This window comes from Micrasema longulum, unplaced genomic scaffold, assembly GCF_059751315.1.
Source record: "Micrasema longulum isolate JH-2025_06_02 unplaced genomic scaffold, ASM5975131v1 h1tg003470l, whole genome shotgun sequence".
Taxonomy (NCBI): Eukaryota; Metazoa; Arthropoda; class Insecta; order Trichoptera; family Brachycentridae; genus Micrasema; species Micrasema longulum.
The window spans coordinates 1-25,949 of record NW_028280528.1 but is presented as its reverse complement, the minus strand read 5'-3'; the positions used below and the strand labels follow the sequence as shown (position 1 = coordinate 25,949).

The 25,949-nt window shown below is 30.7% G+C and overlaps 1 protein-coding gene across 3 annotated transcripts; it reads left to right on the top strand.

Annotated features, from left to right (window-relative positions):
* Nucleotides 1-449: 449 nt before the first annotated feature.
* LOC148270750 (uncharacterized) lies at nt 450-22,732 on the top strand. Of its 3 annotated transcripts, XM_088242234.1 has the most exons (19): nt 450-724; nt 973-1,117; nt 1,749-1,864; nt 2,044-2,120; nt 4,972-5,457; nt 6,561-6,654; nt 7,029-7,175; nt 8,912-9,039; nt 9,355-9,456; nt 9,542-9,620; nt 10,183-10,275; nt 12,023-12,102; nt 12,190-12,272; nt 12,361-12,862; nt 12,977-13,223; nt 16,098-16,309; nt 16,655-16,982; nt 21,267-21,487; nt 22,188-22,732. In XM_088242234.1, exons 1-19 carry the CDS (start codon nt 717-719, stop codon nt 22,664-22,666), a joined length of 3,627 nt encoding a protein of 1,208 aa, XP_088098360.1. In that variant the 5' UTR covers nt 450-716; the 3' UTR covers nt 22,667-22,732. The 3 variants fall into 3 exon arrangements, with proteins under 3 accessions (XP_088098360.1, XP_088098362.1, XP_088098363.1); XM_088242236.1 differs by lacking the exon at nt 21,267-21,487 and having other exon boundaries at nt 22,188-22,345; XM_088242237.1 differs by lacking the exons at nt 21,267-21,487; nt 22,188-22,732 and having other exon boundaries at nt 16,789-17,025.
* The last annotated feature ends 3,217 nt before the right edge of the window (nt 22,733-25,949 follow it).

Genomic DNA, 25,949 nt, shown 5'->3' with positions numbered 1-25,949 from the left:
TATTTTAAACATCTACTTTATAGTTCACTTGTAACCACTATAAACAGCAGAAACTTACAGTAAAGATGCTGCTAAATAAAGGACTGCATGCTGACAAAACAATTTTATGCGCCTTTAAACTCTCTCCCTCCGATACCAAAGTGACATCGGCATATCCTTGATCGTAGAATAATGATTTCAAATTATTCAGCATATTAACTTGGTAACCATTCCATTTTAAGCTTATCTCATTAAAAGACATTTTGTATAAAATCTTGATTATTGCACTCCTGAAACAAAACACGAGGAAGATAAAAACCAAACACAAACAAACAATAGCCGAGCCGGAAAATAGCGGAAAATGACAGTGCGCCCAAAGATAAAAGTAATGAATTAGGTTGTTTAGTTCTCTATTCCCTTGTAAATGCATAGACATCATGAAAGTCCCAAGTCGCATCCAATTGATATCCATAGATATTATCGTTATCGCATCATGGTATCGCATCGCATCTTATCCACTTTATCTGTGGTCCAGGTGAAATTTCGTTGAGCGCCTTTTTGACGCTTTTCTTTTCGCATTTGGCCGGTTTGAGGTTTTGTCAAATTTAGTTTTTTACTAAATAAACATTTTGGCCTTGCGCCGTTGTTTATTTATGCAAGCATGTGACGATTTTGGAAATAATCCATCCAGTCTTGAAAATTGACAGATACATTGTAAATTGAGCTCTTTTTTCAAAATGACAGCGTATGAATTTTTAATATTATTTTTCACTTTCTTATCTTAAAATTTTTAATATGCTAAAAAGATAAAAATGTGTGTAAATAATTGGATTGTGTATTAGTTGAATGAACTCCACTAATCAAGTTTTATTATTGTGAAATTTTGATGGATTGAGAATTTTGTTTACTTCGCTACAAAACTGTGTTCTAAATGCATACCTCGCACTAAGTAGTAAGAACCAACATAGAATAATTGCTATATGATTCTTTTAGGTCCTCACTAACCGATGTTTCTGGAGACAACAGAAAAGGATATTCTATGTTGGAAAAGAAAAACATATTAAAATACATCATTGATAAAAACGGATTTTCTGAAGTAAAAGGTCGTCGTTTTTGGGTAGAATTTGCCGATTCTGGAGTATGCATAAAATTTTAATTATTATATTTTGTTCAACTCGCCCCAAATACAATATTCATATAATTATACTAGCATTAAAAAATATATAAAAAAGTAAAGGGAACAAGGTTTAAAAATCAATATCTAAATTGATAAAAACACATTCAGAAATAATAAAAATGATAGTTAAAATTGTGTAGTAAATTCACTAGTCGGTAGTCATGATTAGTTTATTTTGCTCTACACAAAAATGTCTGCCTTAAAACAGGTTGCATCTAGTTATGCAGACTGCACCTAATCCAGATAAATCTATTAACAAAAACATTTAGATAAAGGAATAACTGTTTGTTAATAAACCATTATTATTATCACTATCATAATTCCCTCATCTGCACCATATGGTACATAGGACACTGCATTGGTACACAAACTGCAGCGTATCTCGGATCATTGTTATTACATGAATGCTTTAGGTACCAGGCCAGGGACTACGAAATATTCAATTGTATAAACACTTTTTTAAATAAATATTTCATAACAATGTCAGGAATCGAACCCAAGACCTCTTGCGTGGCAGCCAAACACGCTGACCATTAAATCGTAAGGTGGACAGTGATGCTCATGTAAATAAATTCTTATTTTTCGATTTTAGAAAACTAACAGAACTTGGCAAAGCCTAAAAGAAGTTTTTATCAAAAGAATCATTCCCGATTTACGCAATCCATATTTTGGATTACCAAATGAAACCATCCAAAAATTTTGTTCAGGGTAAGTGTATTTAAATAAATTCAGGTCTAATCAGTTTGCAAATAAACATTTTAATAGTTAAAAACAGTCTTCCTTGTTTTTTAGTGCATATTTTTTTTTAATGTGTGCCAAATGTATCCATTACGTATTTATTTTTCATGACTGGTAATGTTAATTCAAATTCATGTTTTAACTTTCAGTGCCAACACCAATACCAAAAATCTTTTAGATTGGACTGACACTAAACGAAAAGATAAACCACCAAGTAGTGCAGCCGGTAAGAATACTTCATTACATAAACATGCGTTAGTTTCCTAGTGGTAACAACCCTGAGTAAAAATATTTTTCTTTGGGCTCAGCAGCTAGTTAGCTGGATTTTAGTAAGTAATTATGACTTGACTATGAATATATTTGTTTGCATTTGTTTAATTTCTCTACCATCAAAACCATTAGAATTTTTTTCAGATTGCTTTTAATAAATTTGCATTGAATGCCTAATAAACACTCACCCTTAAGTGACATATAATTAAATGGACAAGTTACAAGCGCGTAGTAGATGGCATTTTGATTCGTAGCTTAATTGCCTCCATTCTCTAGCAGACATTAGTTTTTATGTTATTATTCTCCAACTGTAAAAAATAATTTGGATATAATGTTTTATTTGTAAATACACTTTTTTATTTTTATTTTTTTTACATTTTTATAGTTTGTAAATAATAACACTGACAGCCCGTGTCGTAGCTATAGTAAACAGATATGCAGAAATATGAACTAATTAACCCTTCCCTTACTTTGCCAAAAACACCCGTGCGTTTCGGTGCTGTGTAGTCATTGAAAAATTGAATTTTCATCGGCAATTGCTTCAATTGTTTATAGTTGGAGTCAAAAGTGATAATATTTCAAATCATTAGATCATGCTCGCATTGCGGGTAAAATAACGCCCCTGACAAAACTCAGTGATCTACTAACTGGCTGCTGGCATCTGACAGAAGTACTGGCAACTTTGCTTTTCGCGCATGTGTTGTGTGAAATTGTCTCTCTCGCTCCCGAATATGCCTGTAATATCTAGAGTGAGATGATAGGAGTATGTGAGACAATTATATATTCGGTACTCGTTTACTTCATACTCTGCAACGTGTTGGTGGTTTATCCCACTTTTTCTGTTCCCAATAAATATTAATTATTTATTAAAAAATATTTTAACCGATATGTAAACGTATAACGGAAGAATTCCAAAAATCTTAACCCATAATTTATTATATTTATAGAAATATTAAAATTATTAGATACAATGTGTGCTAGTTACACATCACCAGGAAGGGAGAGTTAAATACGTGTATCTCTTTCTCTCGCAAAGTGTATTGTTATTTGCTATCTCTTTTTTTATTGTTGAGAGCGATTGCTAAATCTAAGATGCTGATTGCAAGGGAATAACATATCTATTTATTATACGTCAGTGCCCTAAGATTTCTTTTCAAATTGGATTCATATCAATGCACTTTTATTAACCCTCATGTGACTATGATATTTTATGAGTCTACATAAAATACAAGACTTAATATGTCTCTTTCGTATGTCTGTTCAATTTTACAGTTTTTTAGCACAGTTTAAGAGTTAATAACACGTCGACTGCGCTCCCTATTATGTTCCTTGTCCGCTTCTATGGTGTTCTAAAATAGTCTCCAGGCTTTCGCACTCTCCTGCAGAACTGTCAGCAGTGGATCTCCAAAACTTTTAGAACCTGATGCCTTGTAAAGTAGACAACCATGGTTAAGGCTCTCGAGAGACAACTGGAATATCGCAGAATTTCTCCAGAAGGAAAAAAATCTCTTCTTCTCACACATTACTTAGTTTAAGAGCCAACATAATCACTTATTCGTTAACTCGGTAATTTTTTTAACATAGGCATGGTCACTCAAGTTTTCTACAACTCCCAGAGTAATAAAATTGTTGACGCATGCGCAATTTTGAAAAAGTTTTCTCGTTTCATTTCTCTGAGCTGCTTGTTCCAATTAAAGAATTTTATTTATGCCATTTATTATTTAACCAATATTTTTTCTTCTATACTTTTTAAAGGTTATATGGCTGGTTGACTACCCGCCCGATGGAGCTGGAATAAAATGTATTATTATTAAAGAATTTAAACTATGTCTTTTAGTTGTTTAGATACAACAACTATGAAAAATTACTAACTTCTTATTTTTTAAAGTATCTTCTTTTAACTACCTGATAAATAAAATAAATTTAAAGGTCTTTGTAATTATGTTTTTTTCTAAAATAATCAAATTACAAATATAAAATTATTCTAAGAACTTCATTTGTATTGAATTTTTCAAATTATTTTTTTTATGATCAAGCCTTTATTGCATGATTATTTTTTTAGTGTTTTTTTATATATTAAAAATGATATTTCATCTGCTAAAAATGGATTCAAAAATAGATATGTATCAAATTTGCCACACTATGCAATGGTTACACTCATGGAAATATTAGGTATGAAAAAATGTGTTTACCTTAAATATGTTTATTGATGGAAAGCGAGAAAGTAATTTTTATGTTTTTCTATACATAATTGTACAGCTCATTTTCATTTGAATTTAGGCAATTTACAACATTGCCTTGTTGATTCATACACCATCCAATAACTCGTTTCCTCTTTATGAACTTCAGATGGAGGAACCTGAGCCATTGGACCTTAACACTTCTTTTGTATTATCTTGGTTATATATCTAATTTGTAACATCACAAAATCATTTGCATTATTTATTTTAGGTACTTTTATGGTCATTTTTGTGGTATGTTTCAAATTAGATACCGTGCAATTAAGGATTAATGCTTATTTTTTTGCTGTCGTATTTTATACTGCCACACATTTCATTTTAGCTATGTAGCAACATTGAAATTGCCATAAATAGTCTTTAGTTTTTCTAGTAGTCAAACTAATACTAATTTAATTCAGTATAATAATATATTATCATCCTTACGTACACAATTATTAAACTATAGTTGTTTTTACTTCTGGTTTTTCATCAAACAGAAAAAGAAAGCTGGTTTTAATGACTTGTTAGTCAGTCTACCTAGGGTGGTTTATTTTGTATTATGAATTAGTGTTTCTTTTTTTTTACTAGGTCCTAGCAAAACTTCAGCTCCTGTGACACCGATCAAACAAATCAAAAAGGATGATACTGCTAAACGCATCTCACCAAGTATTGAAATTAACCCAGATTCTAGTACCGATATTGAACTTGCTTCCATTCGAGTCAAGGCTACCCCCACTTCTATAAATATAGAAGATTCTGACTCGATATCACTTCTTATACCCTCAGCACACAGTTCAGACTTACCCGAAAGTCCTGTCATTTTCTCTGAAGAAAGAAAATCTTCGCAAAATGCAAAAATAGAATCGATAGAAATTCAAAATACTGATGACATGTTTCCTCCCAATCGACCTGAGAAACAAATATTTCAGGCGATCCAACAAATAGACAGCCCCGAAAACTTAAAAAGATCATTGTTATTACTGGATTCAGATGATTCGAGTGATTTATTCAGTACGGAATGGGGGACGGGTAAAAAAATGCGAAAGAACGGTAACATGTTTGGATTTTCCACTGGTATATATGATTTTTTGTAACTCATTAGTTGTATATTGGATATGTAAATAATTTATGTACTAATAAAATTCTATACAAACACATTATTAGAACAGGACTGATAGTCAAATTGTAGTGACGCATTTTGTTTATTCATGTTTATCACTGCTATCACTGCTAAATTATTTAGTAATTAGATGTATGAAGGTTTTTAATTTGATAATCATTCTCAGTTACCTACATATAATTACCGTAAGTGAATATTAGTATTTATTTATTAGAGGTCTCGGGTTCGATTCCCGACATGGTTGATACGAACTATTTATTCAAAGGGATGTTTTCACACTAGAATATTTCATGGTCCCTGGATTGGTACCTGAAGCGTAAGACTGATCATCTTACCTTCATGTAACAAAAAATGGTCAAGATACGCTGCAGTTGGTGTACCAATGCAGTGCCCTATGCTTCATTGGGTGCGGAAAGAGAGTGATCATGATGAATATTAGTATTTAACTACTTACCAACTTTTTATGTCTACCGGTTTCGAGATGTACCCGTCTCTTTGTCAGGACACTCGTTGGTGTAGTGAGTGTAGTCCTGACGAAGAGACTATTTTTTTTAATTGGTTAAGGCAACACATCCTAACGAGGATGATTTTTGCCATATAGTGTGCTTTAAACATTTAAATATCAATATTAATAAAAAATTTAAGTTAAACACTAATATTTACTGGCATTAATTAAAATGTTTGACCACAAAGTTAATGTAGATTTTATGTTTGAATCACATAAATAATTTCCGGGATATAGTTTAAATTCTAGTATTTTTATACTGCTTGTACTGCGTAATTTTGCACCTAGTATTATTTCAGCCCAAATATGTACCTTATGGATCTAAAATGATGTTCCTATAATAATAATTTCTTGGTCATAATAACAACATGAAATTGTAACTGTGAATTATCGTTACTATCAAATGTACATTTTTGCACTTTTTAAAATTAAAAAATTAAGACACTAGCATGCGTTTTTAAGTATACTATTTCTAACACAATATGTGTTCGGTTTTACTTTTAATCAACATAAAAATTTACATTTTATTTAATTGTGCTGTATTTTTTACAGGGAAACCAGTGATCTCAAACAAAACGCCTGAAACAAGTAGAAAAGAGTTCATTGAATATCATAAGACATTTCAACCATCTTGTAGTAAAACAATGCAAGTATTATTGTGTCATTTCATATAATATGTAATATAGGTTATAAATCCCAATCTTTTAAGTGATCTTTAGTATAAATTGGAATATTCCTAATTGTAATATAACACAGCATATTTTTTTGTTTTTTTACCCAGTCCGTGGAACTAATTTACAAAAAAAAATATTGCTCTTGTTCAGACAATTATTTTCATCAATCGACATTTTTAATGTACCTTTTTAGCTATTATCTACAGTAAGACAGTATAGTTACTATCCACAGCTCTCCTAATCTACACTTTTTTCAAGTAGAATGACTACCTCGTTATTTGTTTTAAAAGTTCATCAGTTTATCTTTATTTCATTTTTTCTTATGTATTTTCTTTTATATTTTTAGGGATTGTAGTACTCCGTCAAAACATCAAAAATCAATAAAAAAATTCAAAGAGCCACTAATAATTGATTCATCAACCACAGATTGTGAAAGTGATACGACAAGTGATTCATCCAGTGAATATGTTCGCGTAAGAAGTAAGAAAAAAAGGTTAGTAATTTCATTTTTATAATTCGAACATCGAATTTGTAGTGTTTCGACTACCGCACATGTGGTCTCTAATTTAATTGACTTTGATAAGGTCGCCATGAAATATTTTATTGAAAATTATAAAAATAGAACAAAGGCATGTCCAACCAATATGATGTCCTTGCCTTTTTTTTATTTTATTATTTATTGGGGATATCAACAGTAATACATGCAACAAAAATATAACAAATAAAATATACAGAGAATAAAACCAATGACAGATATCCACAGAAATACATTAAATACACGTACAATACATACTAGTGTGTTTGTGTGAGTGTAAGTGAGTGAGAGGGTGGGTGAGTAGGTGTTATATTGGAATGAGGGTGGACATGTGTGTAAATATTGCACAAGTGTCAAGTGTCGAAAATATAAATATATATAAAATATTAAGAATTAGAAATAAAATAAAATAAGATAAAATAAGACTTCATTATTGAAACTAAGTATAAGACAAAAAGTATGTTTTAAGACGTGCATTTTAAATGTTATTTTCTTACAATCAAATGGATCAATAATTTCTTTCTTTTATTATACATCTTCCTTTTTAAATTCAATGAACACTGTCTGAGAGTAATATCTCATAAACATGCCACGGGAAATTTTAAATTATTTTTGTACCTGTACCTTAATTTATGACAACGCTACTACGGATGCGAGGATTAATGAGGACACAAAAACAGATAAAAACAAAATAGAGAAAGGTGTCAGACAAGGGGACACAATACCGCCAAAGCTCTTTACACCTTGGAGGATGTATTTAAAACCCTAAATTGGGAGAATAAGGGTGTAAAGATCGATGGCATGTACTTGAGTCACCTCAGATTCGCAGATGACAGTGGTCATAAGTAAAGACATGGATGAACTAGGCGAAATGATTTTGGAACTACATGAGGCTTCAAAAAGGATTGGTTTGGAAATGAATATTCATAAAACAATGAGTGTCCATTAAAGAGAGATATTTTCATTAACAATAACAAAATCGAAGTGGTTGATGAATACATATATCTAGGACACAAAGTCAAACTTGGTAAAGATAACCAGACAGCGGAGTTGTCAAGAAGAATAGAGCTAAGTTGGACTGCTTTCGGCAAACTGAAACATTTTTTTAAAAAATAAACAAGTCGCTGGTGACGACATACGGACTAGAAACCATGTCTGTAACACAGAAAAGTAGCCAGAAACTAAAATGCATGCAACGATCCATGGAAAGACAGATGCTTGATATATATCTAAGAGACAAAATAAGAAATGAAGAAATAAGGCGCTGAACTGGAGTCGTGAATATCAAGGAACATGCAGCAAAATTAAAATGGCAGTGGGCAGGACACTTAGCGAAGCAAAACAATAACAGGCGGACACCCAGAATAATAAAGTGGAGACCATGGGCAAACAAAAGAAGTATTAGAAGGCCACAGAAAAGATGGGATGATGACGTTGCTTTGATAGCCGGTAAAACATGGATGATGAAAGCGGGTGATAGGAAGGAATGGAGAAGTTTAGAAGAGGCCTTTATCCAGCTGAGAAGAGAATAAGGCTGAAGAAAAAGAAGAAGAAGATTGTACCTGTGCATAGTATATATATATATATATATATATAATACTTTGATTATTCAACATACACTTTATATTTATTTGTTATTTTCATTTTATATGTTAGATTATGAAGTAAAAATAATTCATGTTAAAATTTTTTAGAGGCCAAAGGAAAGGACAACAGATGTTCTGCTCTTTAAATGGAAAACTATTCCCAATTTACAAGTCGAAAAACAACAAATGTGCTGAACGGCAGAAAATATATACTCAATTCAGAGAGGCTACTCATAGTATGGCAACACCTTTTAATACTACTACCAGCCCATTCATCTTTTTACATCTTTGAATTTGCTGGATTTTTAAAATATATCTTAAACCTTTGATAATTATATTGAAATTATAGATAAGTGATAAATCTCAAATGCCGATAATATCATTTAAAATATCCCACAGATTAAAAAAAAGATAACTTTAGAATGTTTAAAATTTTATTTATAATAAACATCTATCAGTAATAATTAAACATTATTTGTTTTTGGATGTTAACTGTGTAATCAAAAAGAATATATTTCAAAATTATAATCAAATGTCTAATATCTTTTTAGATCTGCAGAAGAAGAAAAAAACTGTTTACCTAGATCACCGAGACCAAAGTCCAGTAAAACAATCGAAAGCTTTGGTATCAAATGAAAACAGTGAAAAAATTGGTTAGATCGCTTTTGAATTAGTAATACATTTTCTTATTGCTAAAATAACCGGGCTTTATATGTGTATAATAATTTGATATTACAGATCCTGCAACTCAGGAAATTCTTAACTTTTGGAAAATGAAATATATTGCCGAAAAAAAACGAGTTAATTATTTATTCAGGTACGTTTTGTTCTTTGGAAATGAATATTTATGCCAACTTATATTATTTGCATATAAATAACAAATTAAAGATAAGTAATAAAAGTTTATAAACTATTGGTGTCAATTGTGGGTATTAGAAGCAAACTTTGAAATCTCCATTGAAGTTACTAAGATATTTGTGAAAAACTTTGAAAAAAGAATTGTGAGATTTCTAATTATGCTTCACTAACTCAATAGAGAATGCTAAGTTTGCGGTGTCAAGTAGTATAATTGAACTCTGTTTTTGCAAGATTTAGAGACGGTTTCGAATTACGCTATTATTTTAGGTAGGTAGGTTTTTGTGTATAGTTTATTTTGGCATCAATAACTAATTTTCTGTTTTTGGTGGAGATTTCCAAGTTTGCTTCTAACACCCGTATGCAGAGACAAACCTCAAGGTGAGGAAAGTACATTCTATTGTCTTCACCTTCGGGTTTTTCTCTGCATTTGAAATTAGAATGTACTTTCCTCACCTTAAGTTTTGTCTCTGCATACGGGTATAATTCCCTCAATTAACAACATGCTTACATTTATTTAACAGAATACTATCTTCGGAGCAAAGTGCAGGTCACAGCCAAAGTCAAACAGAGAAACCACTATTTCCACCATCTACTAGTGGATTAATTCAATCAAAGTAAGCCGAATATTATTACTACAAAATCTGAATTCGTTAGTATGCACTTCCTACTACTGTAGTACTGATTGAAATGCTTTATTTGAGTTTAATTTGACTTTAATGTTTTTGTATTTTAATATGCACTTATTACTAGATTTTATAAATTATACTACATTTAAAAACTAAAACAAAAAATATTTCAGACTACCTGTGTTAAAGGTGTCCTCAAAAGCATTTTCAATGTTTTATTTTAGTGTCATTTTGTTCTATAATTCTCAAATGAATTACTTATGTACAAAAATTAGACTTCAGTCTAGCTAGAAGTATTAAATCAAATTTGAACATAGATTGATTGATTTAGTGTTCATTTTGTAGAACTCCGTATTTAAACTTATAATATTAGAAATCAAACACTGATTTGAGTCTACTGAACAAACTCAGTAGTCTTAAATCAGTGTTTGATTTCTAATATTATAAGTTTGAACATTGATATTTTGTAATATCAAAATTGGCTACCTAAAAAAATGTCATTAAGTCTTTTGGGTCATCTTTCATACCAGGGCTCCCATGTATAAATTTATATATTATGTACTTTGTTCTTAAAATAACTTCTTGGTCATTACTAGATTAACAAATAGGTTCAAATCTAGTCCCACTTTTTTTCAGTTTTCAGTTAATACAATCAATAAATGACGAATTCCTTTCAATGACATATAATTATAGTTACAAGCGCAAAGAAAATGGCACTTCTATTCGCAGGTAATTGAATTCCGTGCCTTCATTCCCTAATGGACTTTCACTGTTATGAGATATGCAGAAATAGGTCATCGTCCGGGATGAGGAAATGTTTTCATTTTAATTGCAACTAACAAAAGCTGAACATATACATACTGTTATTTGTTAATATAACCAAATTTACTTTCCACAATAAAGCACTTAATTAATAACATTGACAATCAGTGCCAACAGCTGTGGCAACAAATTACACTGAAATATAAACCAAGAAATATTTATGTATATCAGTTTCGGCTTTAGAGTAATAACACACCACTGGCTAATAGAGTCGCCCATAGACAAGACGAGAAACAAGAATCCTAATTGTCCATGCGCTCTGTAGCTGCAAGTCGTGCTGGGATATTTATTTATTGTACAGCGCCCTTGAGGTGATTTTCACAAAAACGGCGCTATATAAATTATCCAAGTATAAATGTGTACAAAAACCATTCTATGATTATCAACCTCAAAGTTAGCTACAGTTTACAGCAATACAACGGGCCCTAGGTACTCAGGTCGAGAATTGCAACTGTAAACTGAAACTGCCCATTACACGTTTGTTGTTAAACTAAAAACCAAACCAAAAATTTGGAATTGTTTTGTTCTGTGCAGTAGAGCTTCTCTAGTGAAGTATTACTCTGAGGTTTCATCACAATAAATATACTCAAGTCGCAGTGACATCAGGAGTTTACATACCGCCGACCATTCTTTAGAATATAATATCTGTTTTGCATATTGAAGTTTGCATATACATATATTGTGTTTTGTTATCTCATTAATATAATTTTTTTACAGATTTTTTCAAAAGAAATTCAATATTTGCTAGATATGAGATGTGGTTAGTAAGCCAATAACTATTTGCTATATATAAGTGGTTCTTTCACATTTTTTAAACTGGGATCTGCATTGCATAAGAATGCTAACAGGTCATACATGTGCTATTTAATATTATCTGTCAATTAAATTACATAGTTTTTTTTTATCTTTTCAGAGAGCTTTCTAGCAGTAAGTTAAATGGAAATCAAAAACCTTCTTCATCAAATATTGTATCGGCTACACAGTTGCAGGAAGGTTTGTCAGCCGTGTAATTTTATAACGATAATATATTTTTAAATTTTATTTTGGTTATCAAATAAATCAGAATATCTTTTGTTTTAGAAGAAAATGAAAAACTTAACTTTTTGACAGTAAAGTATTCCAAGGAGCCTAATAGTGAAACGTCTGTTTCAAAAATTGGCACGGTAAGTGTGTTAAAGTTGAAAGTCTGAAAAATAAATACCTGTCATTGCTTTAAAACAATATCTAGTTAAAAGCTGTTTTTTTTTCTAGGAAAAAAATGTTCTTCTGATAGATACGCAGAAAGCTAATGTTCTTTTTGATCTATTAAAAAAATTAACAGAGTCAAATGTGGAAAATGATAACACAAACAATAAGTCACCCAGAAAGGCAAATAAGCGAGATGATAATTCTTGCCCAGGAAAATCTGAACAGAATAATGCAAAGCAATCTCCTACAAAAGACATGGTAAAACCACAGGATTCGGAAAATTATGGATTAAGAACGAGGAAGTCAAAAACTCCACTTATATCAACACCTAGTAAATTTAATGAACCAAAACAGTTGGTTACACCCAATAAAGTCAATCAACCAAAACAGTTGCTTACTCCCAATAAAGTCAATCAACCAAAACAATCGCCTACACCCAGTAAAGTCAATCAACAAAAACAGTTGTCAACTCCTATAAAAACCAGAAATAAAATTCAGAAAGAAGAAATAGACAAAATTTTTGATGTTCTTGAGGCAAAAAAGTCTCCATCAATGGAAACAAAAGGTATAATGCAATTATATTATCTCGAGTCTTATTTTATTTAATTTGAGTTTTATAACAATGTAGGTAGCATTTATTTGTTTTTATGATAAAATAAAGTGTTTCATTTTGAACTAGGTTATACACCGGCTGTGAAAAGTATTCGCGAGAAAGAAAAGAAAATATTTGAAAAAATTCTTTCCGAAGATCTAACAGAAGAAACCAATGTTGATAGGCAAATATTTACATCCTCAGAATTAAAAATGTTACTGAAAGAAGATCAAAATGAGGCTAGTAATGTTACAATTGGAAAAAATAGTAAAAACACAAATGATTCTAAGAATATTGATGGAGAGAGTAGTGAAAAGAATTCTGCGCCTTCACCGTAAGTTGTTTTTATAACATCAATTATTCTAGAACTGTAGGTACTGTGGATTGTCAAACTACATATACAGTAAAACCTCGTTTTTACGTTCCTCGATTTTACGTTTTCCCGCTTTTTAGACAAAAATGTTAAGGTTCCATTTTTCGTCATACATTCTCATAAAAATATTCTCCCCACTTAACGTTTTTTCCATTTTTCATAACCCCAGTTTTACGCTTAAAAAAATTTCGAAATTCATTTGATGTGTCAAAAAGCCAAAATTATATCGTAATAAAGATGCCGCGGCCCGCGCGCCACCGCGTGTGCCACACGAATTAAGAATAAACACAGGTAAACAACTAATAAAGGATAAATTATTCTCTTAACCTAAATTCAAAGCAGGTGCAGTGTAATTGACCTTTTTGTTTAAGTGTTCCTAGTTCCTATTAACCTTTAGGGTTAGTCTTAGTTTTCATTTGAACAAAAACGTCATATTGACGTGCACAAACCATGATACACAGTTGACAAACGTTTAAAAACAATAAAGTTTTAATATCATTAAATTGCGATATTTAAAACATAACAATAGAAATATTTAAAGTTACAAAAAAGATGATTTAAAAAGCCGCGAACTAGATGACAGTTGTTTTAAATGATGCCATAAAAAAAAAGTGATATCGTATAAATAAAATTTCCCAACATTTAGGGGAAAAAATATTTTATGTTATTAAAATTCAAAATTCTATTTTCGTTTTTTTTTTATTTACACATAAAATAATGTTAACATGCTGTTTTTAAATCAAATAAAAAACAGATTACATAATATTGTTAGAAAAAATATAAAAATATTTTTAGTGAAATCATTGAAAATAGATAAAAAAAATATTGACAATTTCCACTTGTCACTGTTTTTACAATTTTTCTGGAAGTATGTGTACACTATAGTGTTGCAAATCAATTTTTTTTTTGTTATTCCTATTTTTTCATACATTTTTCATTTCCTCACTTTAGCGTTTTCCTCAGTTTTACACTTTTTTTCTTGCTCCCTTGAAAAACGTAAAAAGGGGGTTTTACTGTAGTTTGTTTTTGCCCCTAATGTATCTATAAACAACTTACTAATAGACATTGAATAATAACCATATTATTTACTAATGTCTATTCTCAATCCAACATAAGATCGACCTGCAATCGCGCAATGCTCCACCTCCTTGCCCACTACTAATTTAACTCTTTTAATCCCGATTAATCAATTGAATTAAATTAATTAGCTAGTTTAATTTCTATTTTAATTTTAATTACCTTCTTGCATAAAAAAAAATGATAGCAATTTATACATTTATTGATGGTGATAGTAAAGATGGTTATAGTATCAGAATATAAATATTTTATCAATGTTTTGAGTTTGTCCAAATTTTTGTAGACAAGGACGGGATTCGACCCCCTAGGGAGCTGATAATGTTAACATATTACATATTATAACAGACATGGAGAACATTTTGCAGAAGGGAGTATAGAAGTCTAGGCATACACAGAGCTTATCACCTATCAACGGCTGGATTAAGTGACCACTTTACAAAATGAATAATGTCACATTTTTCTATTGTTTATTTGGAAGCTTGTCCAATTTGACAGAATGATATGGAGCGTTATCCATAACGATGCAGCAATATTCCTCCAGTGATGGCAAAATACTTTTAAACCACTCCGAAAATGTTTCTCCGTTCATTGCGTCGTGTTAGTCTGCAGATTTTTTTTTATTCGAAAATTAACCAACCATTCGGAACAAATCCTGCAGGCCCTTCCAATATGTAACACTATAAACAGATAAGTGAGTCCCACAGAAAGGCTGCGTGCGAAAGCTTCTCGTCTCGATTTAACGGTATTATCAACACAATTTTTTTTATACATCTCCTGCATTTATCCAAATCTTATCGAGATAGTATATCGTACGACCTTCCCTACGATAGCTCTTAAATAATATCTACGCCAAAGAATTAGGTCTTCCCGCTCAGTCAATAAACTGTCGCGTTTTTGATTACAATATGGGAAACCCAATTCTTCGATTACCTTATGGAAAGTGCTACGCTTGAAATTTGGTAAAGAATCGTTGCTATTGACAGCCTGCAAAACTCTGTAGGATATTTTTTTCCAAATAAAAAGTGACCCTTTGATCTAATTGCATTTTTATCAAAATTGTCGATTGTCAAGAATATGCTGAATCGCCGTCTCTTTTTATTTGTTGGTTTAACTTCACCGGTTCTTGAATATTGTAACAAAGTATATTTTACGGAATGCACCCCAAGACCAGGCTGCTCAGAAATTGTGTGGATGACACAAGTTTGCAAGATATCAGGGTTCTTAGATATTTTAAAAAATATATTTTCATAATCATAGTGCGTTGAGGTTTGTCTATAAAAATTAATCAAGACCAGCATTCCGTTATTTTATATAGTACAGTATCTATATCATTAATTTATAAAAATTCATCATTGTTATGATTCAAATGCTTACCTTTCCTCTTTTGTTCTTGAATAACACAATACATTACAATTGAATATATCGGTTGAACATCTATTTTATCTCAGGGTCCGAATGAGTTAATATCAGAGCACCCCGGATGAAGCTAACATATGTATGAACCTAATTTCGTACTGTAGTAGGTTGATCTTATTTTGGATCGAGAATAAAATGTGTAGACTTGTGAATTCTTCACTCAACTTTCAACAGGTTTAATTTTTCCCCGTTTTGAAAATTTCTTAATCTTCAATGTGGTGTGGGATATAAAAGGACTTCTGATATCTGCATCTTTTAGGGCAACAGTACATAAAAAAATAAAACTAGCAAAAATTCTTCATTTGTTAAATTAAGTAAAAAATTATCTTTCAAATGTTTCAGAAAAAAACGAGGACGAAAAAAAAAATCAAGCCTAATAGTGTCGCCAGTACTACCTGAAGCAACAAAACGTAGCCTTCGCTCTCTACAAGCATCACCGGCAGTACCAACTAAAATAGTAGCAAATAAGGAAATTATGACTCGTCGCTCTCATAATCAACTAATTGATTCAGAAATTCTTGCCCACAAAAATACGAGAATTCAAAATACTCAAGGTATTTTTTTGTTTTAAACATTCATAGTGATGTGAATCACAACTTTTTTTAAACATTTAAGTTTGTGAAAAAAAATTCTTGGCGGAGGTTCGTTGTAATTTATTACAGAAGTAAAAGACAGTGACTGGTTTCATCCCTTTTCCGATGTTTTGCTAACTGACATGTCAATTTATAATTTGTAAACAATTCATTTTTAACCCTTTGCAGTCTTATTTTTTTCCGCGCCTGAGAAAACATTTTTCATATCCTATTTTCTGTTGCACTGAACTTCCCCATTCAAATAAAATTGGTAGAAGTCTGTGATTTATCTGTACCTACTAATTGTTTTTTGAAAATAAATTTTAGATAATGAACTGCAGTCACACACCACACAAAACAAAAGAAAATCCGGTGATAAAGATGATGATATGGATGGTGATATGGAGGATGATATGGATGATGAAGTGAAATTTAAAATTAATCCAAAATTTTTCAAACAGATCTTTCCCAGCCCCGTGAAGGTCAAAAGATTTTCTAAAAGGCGTCCAAAATATCCGGTTAAAACTCTAAACTCATCCGATTCTGAACAGGAGTCACCTCGGTACGCTTTCCCCGACCCTTTAAGCATTAATTTGGCACAAAGAAAATCATTAAATAGTTTTTCTAAACCTAGCAGTCTCAAAAGTAATGCTACGTAAGTATTTACACTTCATAATTTCCAATGAAAACAAAACAAAGAATTAAATAATAAATCATGTTCTATCGACGGTGGAAAGGTAAAAATTACTAAGCGACACAGCCAACTTTACAGAAATGCCAATTAAATCTCATATTTCACATTTTTATTTAAATTATGTTGAAATCACTCTAATATAATATAGGTAAGGTAAATATGAGATTTTTTATTAATTAAAAAAAAAACTTTCGTTGGCTCTTGTTTGAATGTGTCTTAGAACATGTTGCTTAGTAATTTTTTGCTTTTCCACCGTTGATATGTTTTATTTTACATATAAAATTTAATGATTTATGAAAGTTCGTCAAAAGTTTGTAGAAGTAAATAGAAAGTCATCGGACGTGTTATTTTTTTCTTTCATCATCCCTTTCCACATCTAATGGTGCATAGGGATCTGCTTTGGTATACTGACCACTGCGTATCTCGATAAAAAAAAAATAAAACACTAAAGTAGGATGATCAATCTTACGCTCCAGGGGACAGTCCAGAGTCTATTAAATATTCTGTCCTTTTGAAATAAATGTTACATATCAACGATGTCGAAAATCATTTCTACTTTACACACTGTGTAACATTCTCCATTATGCTGTGTTTCACCGTTTGTGAGTGAAATAATTCAGTCAGTTGAATATCACCCGCATCATGAATATCAACTTAAGAAATATGAATGTTCAGACATATAGGCAGAATGGTGAATGTTACGGTGTGTGTAAAGTGGCTACATAAACCAGCCGATGACAAATCAAAAGCCCCGTAAATACCCAGACTTCCATATTCCCTTCTCTAACTCCATCTCTGATGTAATATGTTAATCTAAATTAAGAATACGTTGAATATAATATTTTTAGATGTTTTAAGTCTGGAGAAATTTTATAAAAAGTTTCAATTATTTCAATAATTCTCCATCATGTTAGCATTCATTTAAAAAACCTTCAATCAATTTATCTAAAAATGAAAATTAGAGTCTTACAATGAATACTGAACATCACACAAAATATTTTAGCATGTTTTCCGTACAATGCGTGAGAATTCCTCATGCACGATCATTATTTACCGTAAGTTTATTTCTTCATTTACATTTAAGACTTTTCTAAAATGGCAAAAGTGTAAAAAAAATTGCTGTTTATGTTTTTTTTTGTTGATGACAAAAGTTTATTTATATAAATCCTTATTAAAGTATGAAATCTTTATACCACGTTTACTTCATATGGTTATTGTACCTTTAATCATTATTATGATTCACTTTGCAATTTCGATACTGACAGGTGTCAGCATATACATTGATATTGTTAACTTATTTCAGGGCCTTACTCATAAACTCGGCGTAATTTGGATGGAAATACCATTCTTATCATAGTAGTAGAATAAGGATGGTATTCCCATCCGAATTATACTACTATACTTAAGTGTAACTTTATGCTAAGTTTATGGCCCTTAAAATTTATTATTATTGGAAAGGATGTTTAAATCCAAGGAATGTGGTAATGTGTTTTGGCTACAAAAATAATCAAGCCTTTATGGTGTCTTTATGCAATCACGCTTTATTAACTGACTGAAGCCAATGGCAGTTCATTGCCAAAGCTTGTGTAATTTGTTTGTACTTAAATTTATTACTCAGCCTACTAAATATGATAGTAAGTAATCTGTGATTTTAATTGAAATGTATCGATTATTGCGCAGGTAAATTCAATTAATGAAATTTTTAAATTAAATTAATGAAATATTTATGTCTACAAACATTTAGACAAACGCGGCCTCCGTGGTGTAGTGGTCAAGCGCTTGACTCACGCATAAAGGTTCCGGGTTCGATTCCCGGTAAGAAAACAAAAAAATAAAATGTGATTTTTCTCAATCCTCCGTGTTCCGTGATATATTTCACCACTGTAATTGGGCCTCCTGGCCTGTTGTGGTGCAAAAAAAAAAGAAGAATTATTGTAAATAGATATTTGTTTTCTTCTGATTTACACTAATGTTTTGGCAACTTTTTCTGTCGGTCGAAATTGTAATTATCAATGTTAAAAAATGGAAAATGCTTCACATTTGAATGGGGTTTAAACCTCGGACCTCTAATCCGTGAGTCCACGATACGACCACAGAGCCACAATGCATCTCTGTTGATTTTAAACCAGCTCTCACTCCATAAAAAAACTGTGTTTGCTAACTTTTCTTATATAATGGTAACAATATATATTTAGTTAGCAATAAAATGCAATATCAAATACACAATGTAAAAATTTTATTATCATAAAAAAGGGTTGTTTTTTAAAAATTTAAACAAGGTGCCTTAACAGATATTACCGGCGCAACGACAATATAAGTAACACTGATTATTACGTTGTTTACTAAAAAAAAATAATTTTTGTGACTTTGTATTATTTTACTTTTTACAATTTCCATATCCTTATATCGTATCCCTTTGATTCAAACATCCTTGATTTTATTAGTTTATAATTATTTGTATTGGTAGATATATTAAATATTGTAATCGAAATTTGAAAGCTACATATTATGTATTTGTTTTTCTGTCATCTGACACAATCTGATTCATCCTATGCATATGTAATTAGTTAAAAATTAAAATAATATATTATAGCATCGATTTATCCGTAAGTTATCTAAAATAGTAAAAATCTAAATTATTACTGGTTTTTATGCTGGCAAAAGTGGCTTGTTTTGTTATTGATTATGACATTCTAATTTGGTACTGCTGTTTTCTTAATAAGAGGAAAGCCATAAAACATCAGCTCTTTTTTTGACAAAATAAATTTATGCTCTTTTTTTGACAAACTGCGTTCTCAAAATAATTTATTAGATTGAGTTTTTCTAATGACATTTCTTGGTGAAACTGTATTTTAATTATTAGAATAATTTATGAAAAATGTAATCATGTATTGTTAATATTAATTTTTGTTTTATTTATTTATATTTGGACATGCACATCCGAAACCAAAAATGTTTATGCAACATGAAATAAATGATAAATCAGGTTCAAAAAATATATTTTTTATATTTAACACATTTTTTTTTACTGGAGACCAATCTACAAAACTCATATACACTGACATATAAAAAAATAAATTCCACAAATTTGTCACACAAGCATAAACCGTCAAACAGCTTATTTTGATTACCAATTTATTAAGAATCTCTATTTTGTATATTAATTTGAAATAAATTAAATTAAAAGCTATTTTTATAAATGTCGAAGTTTACAAAACATTACAAACCTCCATTTTATAGATATATTTTAATGACTATGTGCCTCTTTATGGTTTTCATTAAATTGATTGAAAATTTAAACTAAATTTTATTAAAAATTTTCCTCATTTATTCCTTCAACTCGAAATTTTTTAATCATTTACATGTCACCGCCAAATAGTTAAATCAGCTACTTAACTGAGCGGCTAGGTTGTTCCTTAAATGGCGGTATCCGACTGAATGGCTAGGCCGTAATTAAGATAACTCAACGTTCAACGTGTGGGCTGGTGAAAACTAGCCCTTTGGAAACGGCCAAAACGGCCGCTGGGTAAGGTTAGGATAAGTTGGGTTAAGTTTTATTATTTAAAAAAATAGTTTTTTATTCAACATATTAGTTAAATTAAGTATTAAGTTAAGTAAAAAAACATTTTTTTAACTATTAATCTTACTTATCCTAACCTAACTTCACATTACAAAATAAATGAAAAAATAAAACAATTTATTTTTTTTAATTAAAATTAAAGAGGCTAAGCGACGTTCAACCCTTTCGTCTAACGTACATTCATGGAGCAGCCTAGCCATTCAGTTTAATGCCGGCATTTAATGAACAGCCTAGCCGCTCAGTTGAGTGGCTGATTTAACTATTTGGCGGCAACATACACATTGCATTGATACCTTTTCTGAATTCCAACTATATATATTACATTTACCCAACTGAAAATGTTCCTCTCCTCTTTCTAGTAAACCCATACACCATTGCTCAGAGAAACCAATTGTCTTTACCAACTCCTTGCACCACTCACCAAACCACCATCCTACCTTTGATAGAGTTATTAATGAAAAACAAAACACAACTGAAAATTTTAGAAATTTTAGTCAACACATTGATAAGCATGACGAAATGTATTCATATAACCGGGAAAAGACTGAACACGAAGTTATCTCTGACTCGCAATTTGAATCAGAAGAAATTCCTTGCCAGAATATGCTATTTGACTTCATGAGATGTCTTCCTAATTCCACTTGTAAAACTTTAAATATGAATAGGTTACTACAGAATGATTTCTCTTCACATTTAACTAACTTGGATCTAAGTGTACCATCGATGGAACAAGATTTAATATTCAACTCGTTTGAAGAAAATAAAAAATGTGGTGTACAAAAAGAAACGAGTGAAACTGTGTTTGTAGATATTACAGGAAATTCACAAAATAACAGAACTGTAGGAGAAGAGACACATATTCTGAAAAATCAAATTCGCGCTACAGGTAATTTCGCACCAATAAAAAAATTGTTTAACAATAATAATTACAATGTTAGATTATCAAATTATTCAGTATATAGGTATTCTAAATATGAGACTAATTAATATGTATCTTTTTTGGGTGATCCCGTGTAAGTTAGATTCCTTCTGACGTTTCTTATACCATTTCAGGAGCCATCTTCAAAGTAAACTGCGTGAGCCATCACCAGGATAAACTCACACAGTTTACCCCGAAGATGGCCCCTGCAATGGTAGCTGAACAAATCTAACTTGCACCGGATCACCCAAAAATTATGTATATGTATTGGTAACAGTGACCGTGAAAGTCTACGCACTTATAAGACTAATGAATTTTTTTGTTTAATCATATATCTTTTAAAAACATGATTTAAGTATTTTTATATTGTTCAAATGAAATTATACAAAATACAAAGTTATTTAAAAAATATCTCTAATATTTTATCTTATAAACTCGATGTTTCCATTTTGCGAAACCGGTCGGTGGAAAAAAATATAAAAACTTAATGGTTAAAAACAAAGTTGTTTTATTTATTTTATTATAATGAATAACCACAAAGTTAGTGCTTCAAATGTAAAATTTATCTAAAAATAATATTCATTAAGGTATTTTAAAAAAATAATTCAATGGATCTATGTCAACTCGGCTTCAAATTTTGTCACTTATGTTTTTTTTACTTTTGCAGAGTCTTTGGAATTATGGAGTGATCGATTCTTATCTTGTTTTTCACAAAAAGATTCTCCCGATAACCAAATTATACAGAATTTTGATTTATCTTTAGAAAACAAAAATGCCTTTGAAGCCTCTATGAACAAACCTTGCGAGGAGGAATTACTAACGGCACCAAATATTTCGTTAAATGTTAGCACCATATCATTACACGACAGTCATACTTCACAATACCAAAGTTCAAAACCTTTTTTTTCTCCAGAATTCACTACTGTCACAGATCATGACAAATCCCATAATAGTAAAGAGATTCCAGCAGGTTTAGGTGAGGCCGAACACTTCTCTCTTAATTTAGATGCCAGTGATGAAAGTTCAAATACGGGTACATGTCTCCCAATATTGATGTCAGCTCAAGAGTGTTCCAGTCAAAATATTATCAATGAGCAAATCGATCCAGAGAGTTGGAAGAATCTTATGACAGAAGACGAATCCTAGTATCCAATGTTTTTATCATATTTTTTTTGTGTAATTTGTAGCTTTCACAATAAAATTTGTATTTTTTTTTTTGTTTTTATTTCAATTGTAACAATGAATAATGTTTATAATTTAACATATTACAACCAAGATGAAGAACATTTTAGAGAAGGTAATATAGAAGTCCAGGCATCCACAGGGCTTATGACCCGTCAATGATGGGTCAAAAAAACTCAAAATATTGTTGATATTTTGAGAATCCACCTGGTCCATGAAGAAGTATAGAAATTGAAAAAATAAGATTTCCAGGCGTTGCCTAGTATGTAGGTGAAATAATTCAATTAGACGAATCTCACCCGCCTAAATAAAGGTTTCAGCTTTTTAACTTCACAAACATCAACACATGAAAGAATCGAAGGAATATAGATGTTCAAATATGGGCAGAATGGTGACTGTTGCACAGTGTGTTAAGTGGCCACTTAAACCTGTCAATGACGGGTCTTAAGCCCTGTGGATGCCTGGACTTCTATACTAGCTTCTCTAAAATGTTCTTGATCTTGGTTGTAATATGTTAATATAAACAGCTCCCCAGGAAGTTGAATCCAATCCTTGTCTACAAAAATTCTGACAAAATCGAAATATTGTTTATAATTTAAGTTTGTTTTTTTTAATGGTCGATTACATTTTCTCCTACATGAAAAAACTCGCTAACAAAGCTAGTTAGTGACATCTACCTCATATTATTCATATGAGATACTCACTTAAATGCTTTTATTTTAGAAGATTTTTTAGGTGCTTTAAGTTTATTTTTACTTTAAAAATAATATTGTTGATTTATTAATTTAGAAGTAATAATAAAGCACAAGTAATAAATAATAAACAATATTTTGTTCTACAAAATGTAAAATTAATTAGCTAAAACACTTGATCATTGGAAATTGTCGTGCCCTAAAATTATTAAAAGCCTTAGCACTACTAGGCGTGATTTAAAAAAAATGGTAGTCCGAAATAGAAATGGGTTTTTTTAGCTTTATTTTTGTTTTGTTTCTCTACTTTTTCTTTTAATTTATTCACAAAACAAGCAAAAATTTGTTGAATTGCAGTTAAAATGAAATGAAACAAATAAATGTACATATATTTTACAAAATAATTTATTAAAACTTAATATGGTTTTGACAAAACATGAATGCATTAATAAATTTAATTACTGATATTTTACTTACAAAATAAATATATGTACGCAGTTTTGTGCAAGAATTCTAAAGTATGTATGTAGATAAAATTCGAACAGTACTGATTTTGAAAATCCAATGATTTTTAATTTGCCAGAACATTTAAAGGATTATATTTATGGCATAAGGAAATTTCTCTTCAGTTAACGCCTTCTTTGGATATACGTATCGTACTTTAGTTCCATATATTTTTTTTAAAGGTTTTACAATGAAAAAAGAATTGCAATACTAAGAAAATATGTATTCGACACCAGCTACCTCAAATGAGTTTAATGTCTTTTCTGCACATAAATAACAAATTTATAAATGCCAAAAACATCCTCGCATTTTGGTACTGTGTGTCGATAGATTGATGAGATGATAGATAGATGAGATTTTAAATCGGAAAAATGGAATATTCATAGGCAATCGCTTTGATTATGTATTTATACTTATCAAAAGTGATAATATTTTAAATCTATGCAAGTGGATGATCCCTAACGAAGCTCGGAGAAATACTGACATCTGGCAGAAGTTCTGGCGACTTTGCTATTTGCGCGTGTGACGTGTGAAATTGTCTCTCTCACTCTTGAATATAGGTACCCATAGTATCGAGAGTGAGACAATTATATATTCGGTACTCTTTTACTTTAACGCCGCAACATGCGACACATTAGTAAACTTTAAATTGTATTGGTGATTTATCACTGATTTCCGATAAAATGCTTTTTCTCTGTCCAATAAGTGAAAATATATTTTAACTGACATGTAAATGTATAACGGAGGAATATCGAAAATTTTAATGCAGTTTTTATTATATTTATATAAAAGCTATAAGATGCAATGTGTACTAGCTACACGTCACCAGAAAGGGCGGGTTAACCTAGACACCAAACACAAATATTTCTTAAGAAGTGTCACAATATTTGCTCAGAGAAGGTTTACATTGCTTAATTTAAAAAACAATAAAATTAGTTTTATAATCGACGACGTGATGGATATTTTTTTACAGTTTCTAAATTAACTTTCACTTTAATTTCTTCTTTAGAATTACTATTCTGTAATTTATTTGGTACATTTTTAACTACATCATTTTCCTTAGAAATTGTACTGCTGGGTTGTATATCCGCAGTTTTATTTCGTGTGTTTCCATACACACGTGGTTTTGAACTCGGAACTGGGAATATTAGACTATTGGATTTACTAGAACTGGGAGAGTCAATACTGTTTTTATTTGTTTTATCACACAAATCACGGCTTACTTTGCCTCTGGTCCTCGGGGTCTTAACAGTAGAATTCAATAAGACTATTTTCTTTCGATTCGTAAGTTTCGGAGCGGGTGTTTTTAATACAGGAAGATCATTTTTGTTTTGTTTAGTATCTGATATTAAGGGCTTTATATCTTCATCTTCGTAATCCAGAGTCAATTTGATTTCCGGTCTCACAAAATCTGTGAATTCCGTTTTGCGATTATTGGGAAGAGTGTTTCCTAAATTTCTTCTGACTCTATTAACTGCGCTAATTTTCTTATCACATGGTGTCATAAAACAAGCGTTTCTATTTTTTTCCGGTGTAATTATTAATTTAGAAGTGAAGTCACTCTGTAAATCATCAATAACTTCTAATTGAGATAAGTTTTCATATTCCTTCTTAAAACATCAGTTTGCGATAAAAATAATTTCTGTTCCATTGCAAGTTGAAGTAAAAACAAATCAACATCATTTTACTTGTTTTAATTTTTCAAGAACCGTATGATTGTACTTCAAGGCTTTATCAGTTCATTTTCTGTTATAAAATAGTAATTTGCATCCAAAAACAATCTACATTCAGCGTAAATAATTTCTTTGCATTTAATATTTCCTAATATTTCTTTTAAATGCTTGTTTAAAAATGATTGCAAATTGTTTTGCTGAATATACTTTATTTTAGCATGCATACAATTAACGAATTTGAAACCTCCCTTATAAAAGCTTTCTGTCACACTCGACTCCCCGGTTTTGAAATGCAGTTGCGCTTGGATTGCGATGAAATGTATGTACACCAAGAAATTAGCTATACTCGAACACTTACAACACATACATGTATTATGGTGA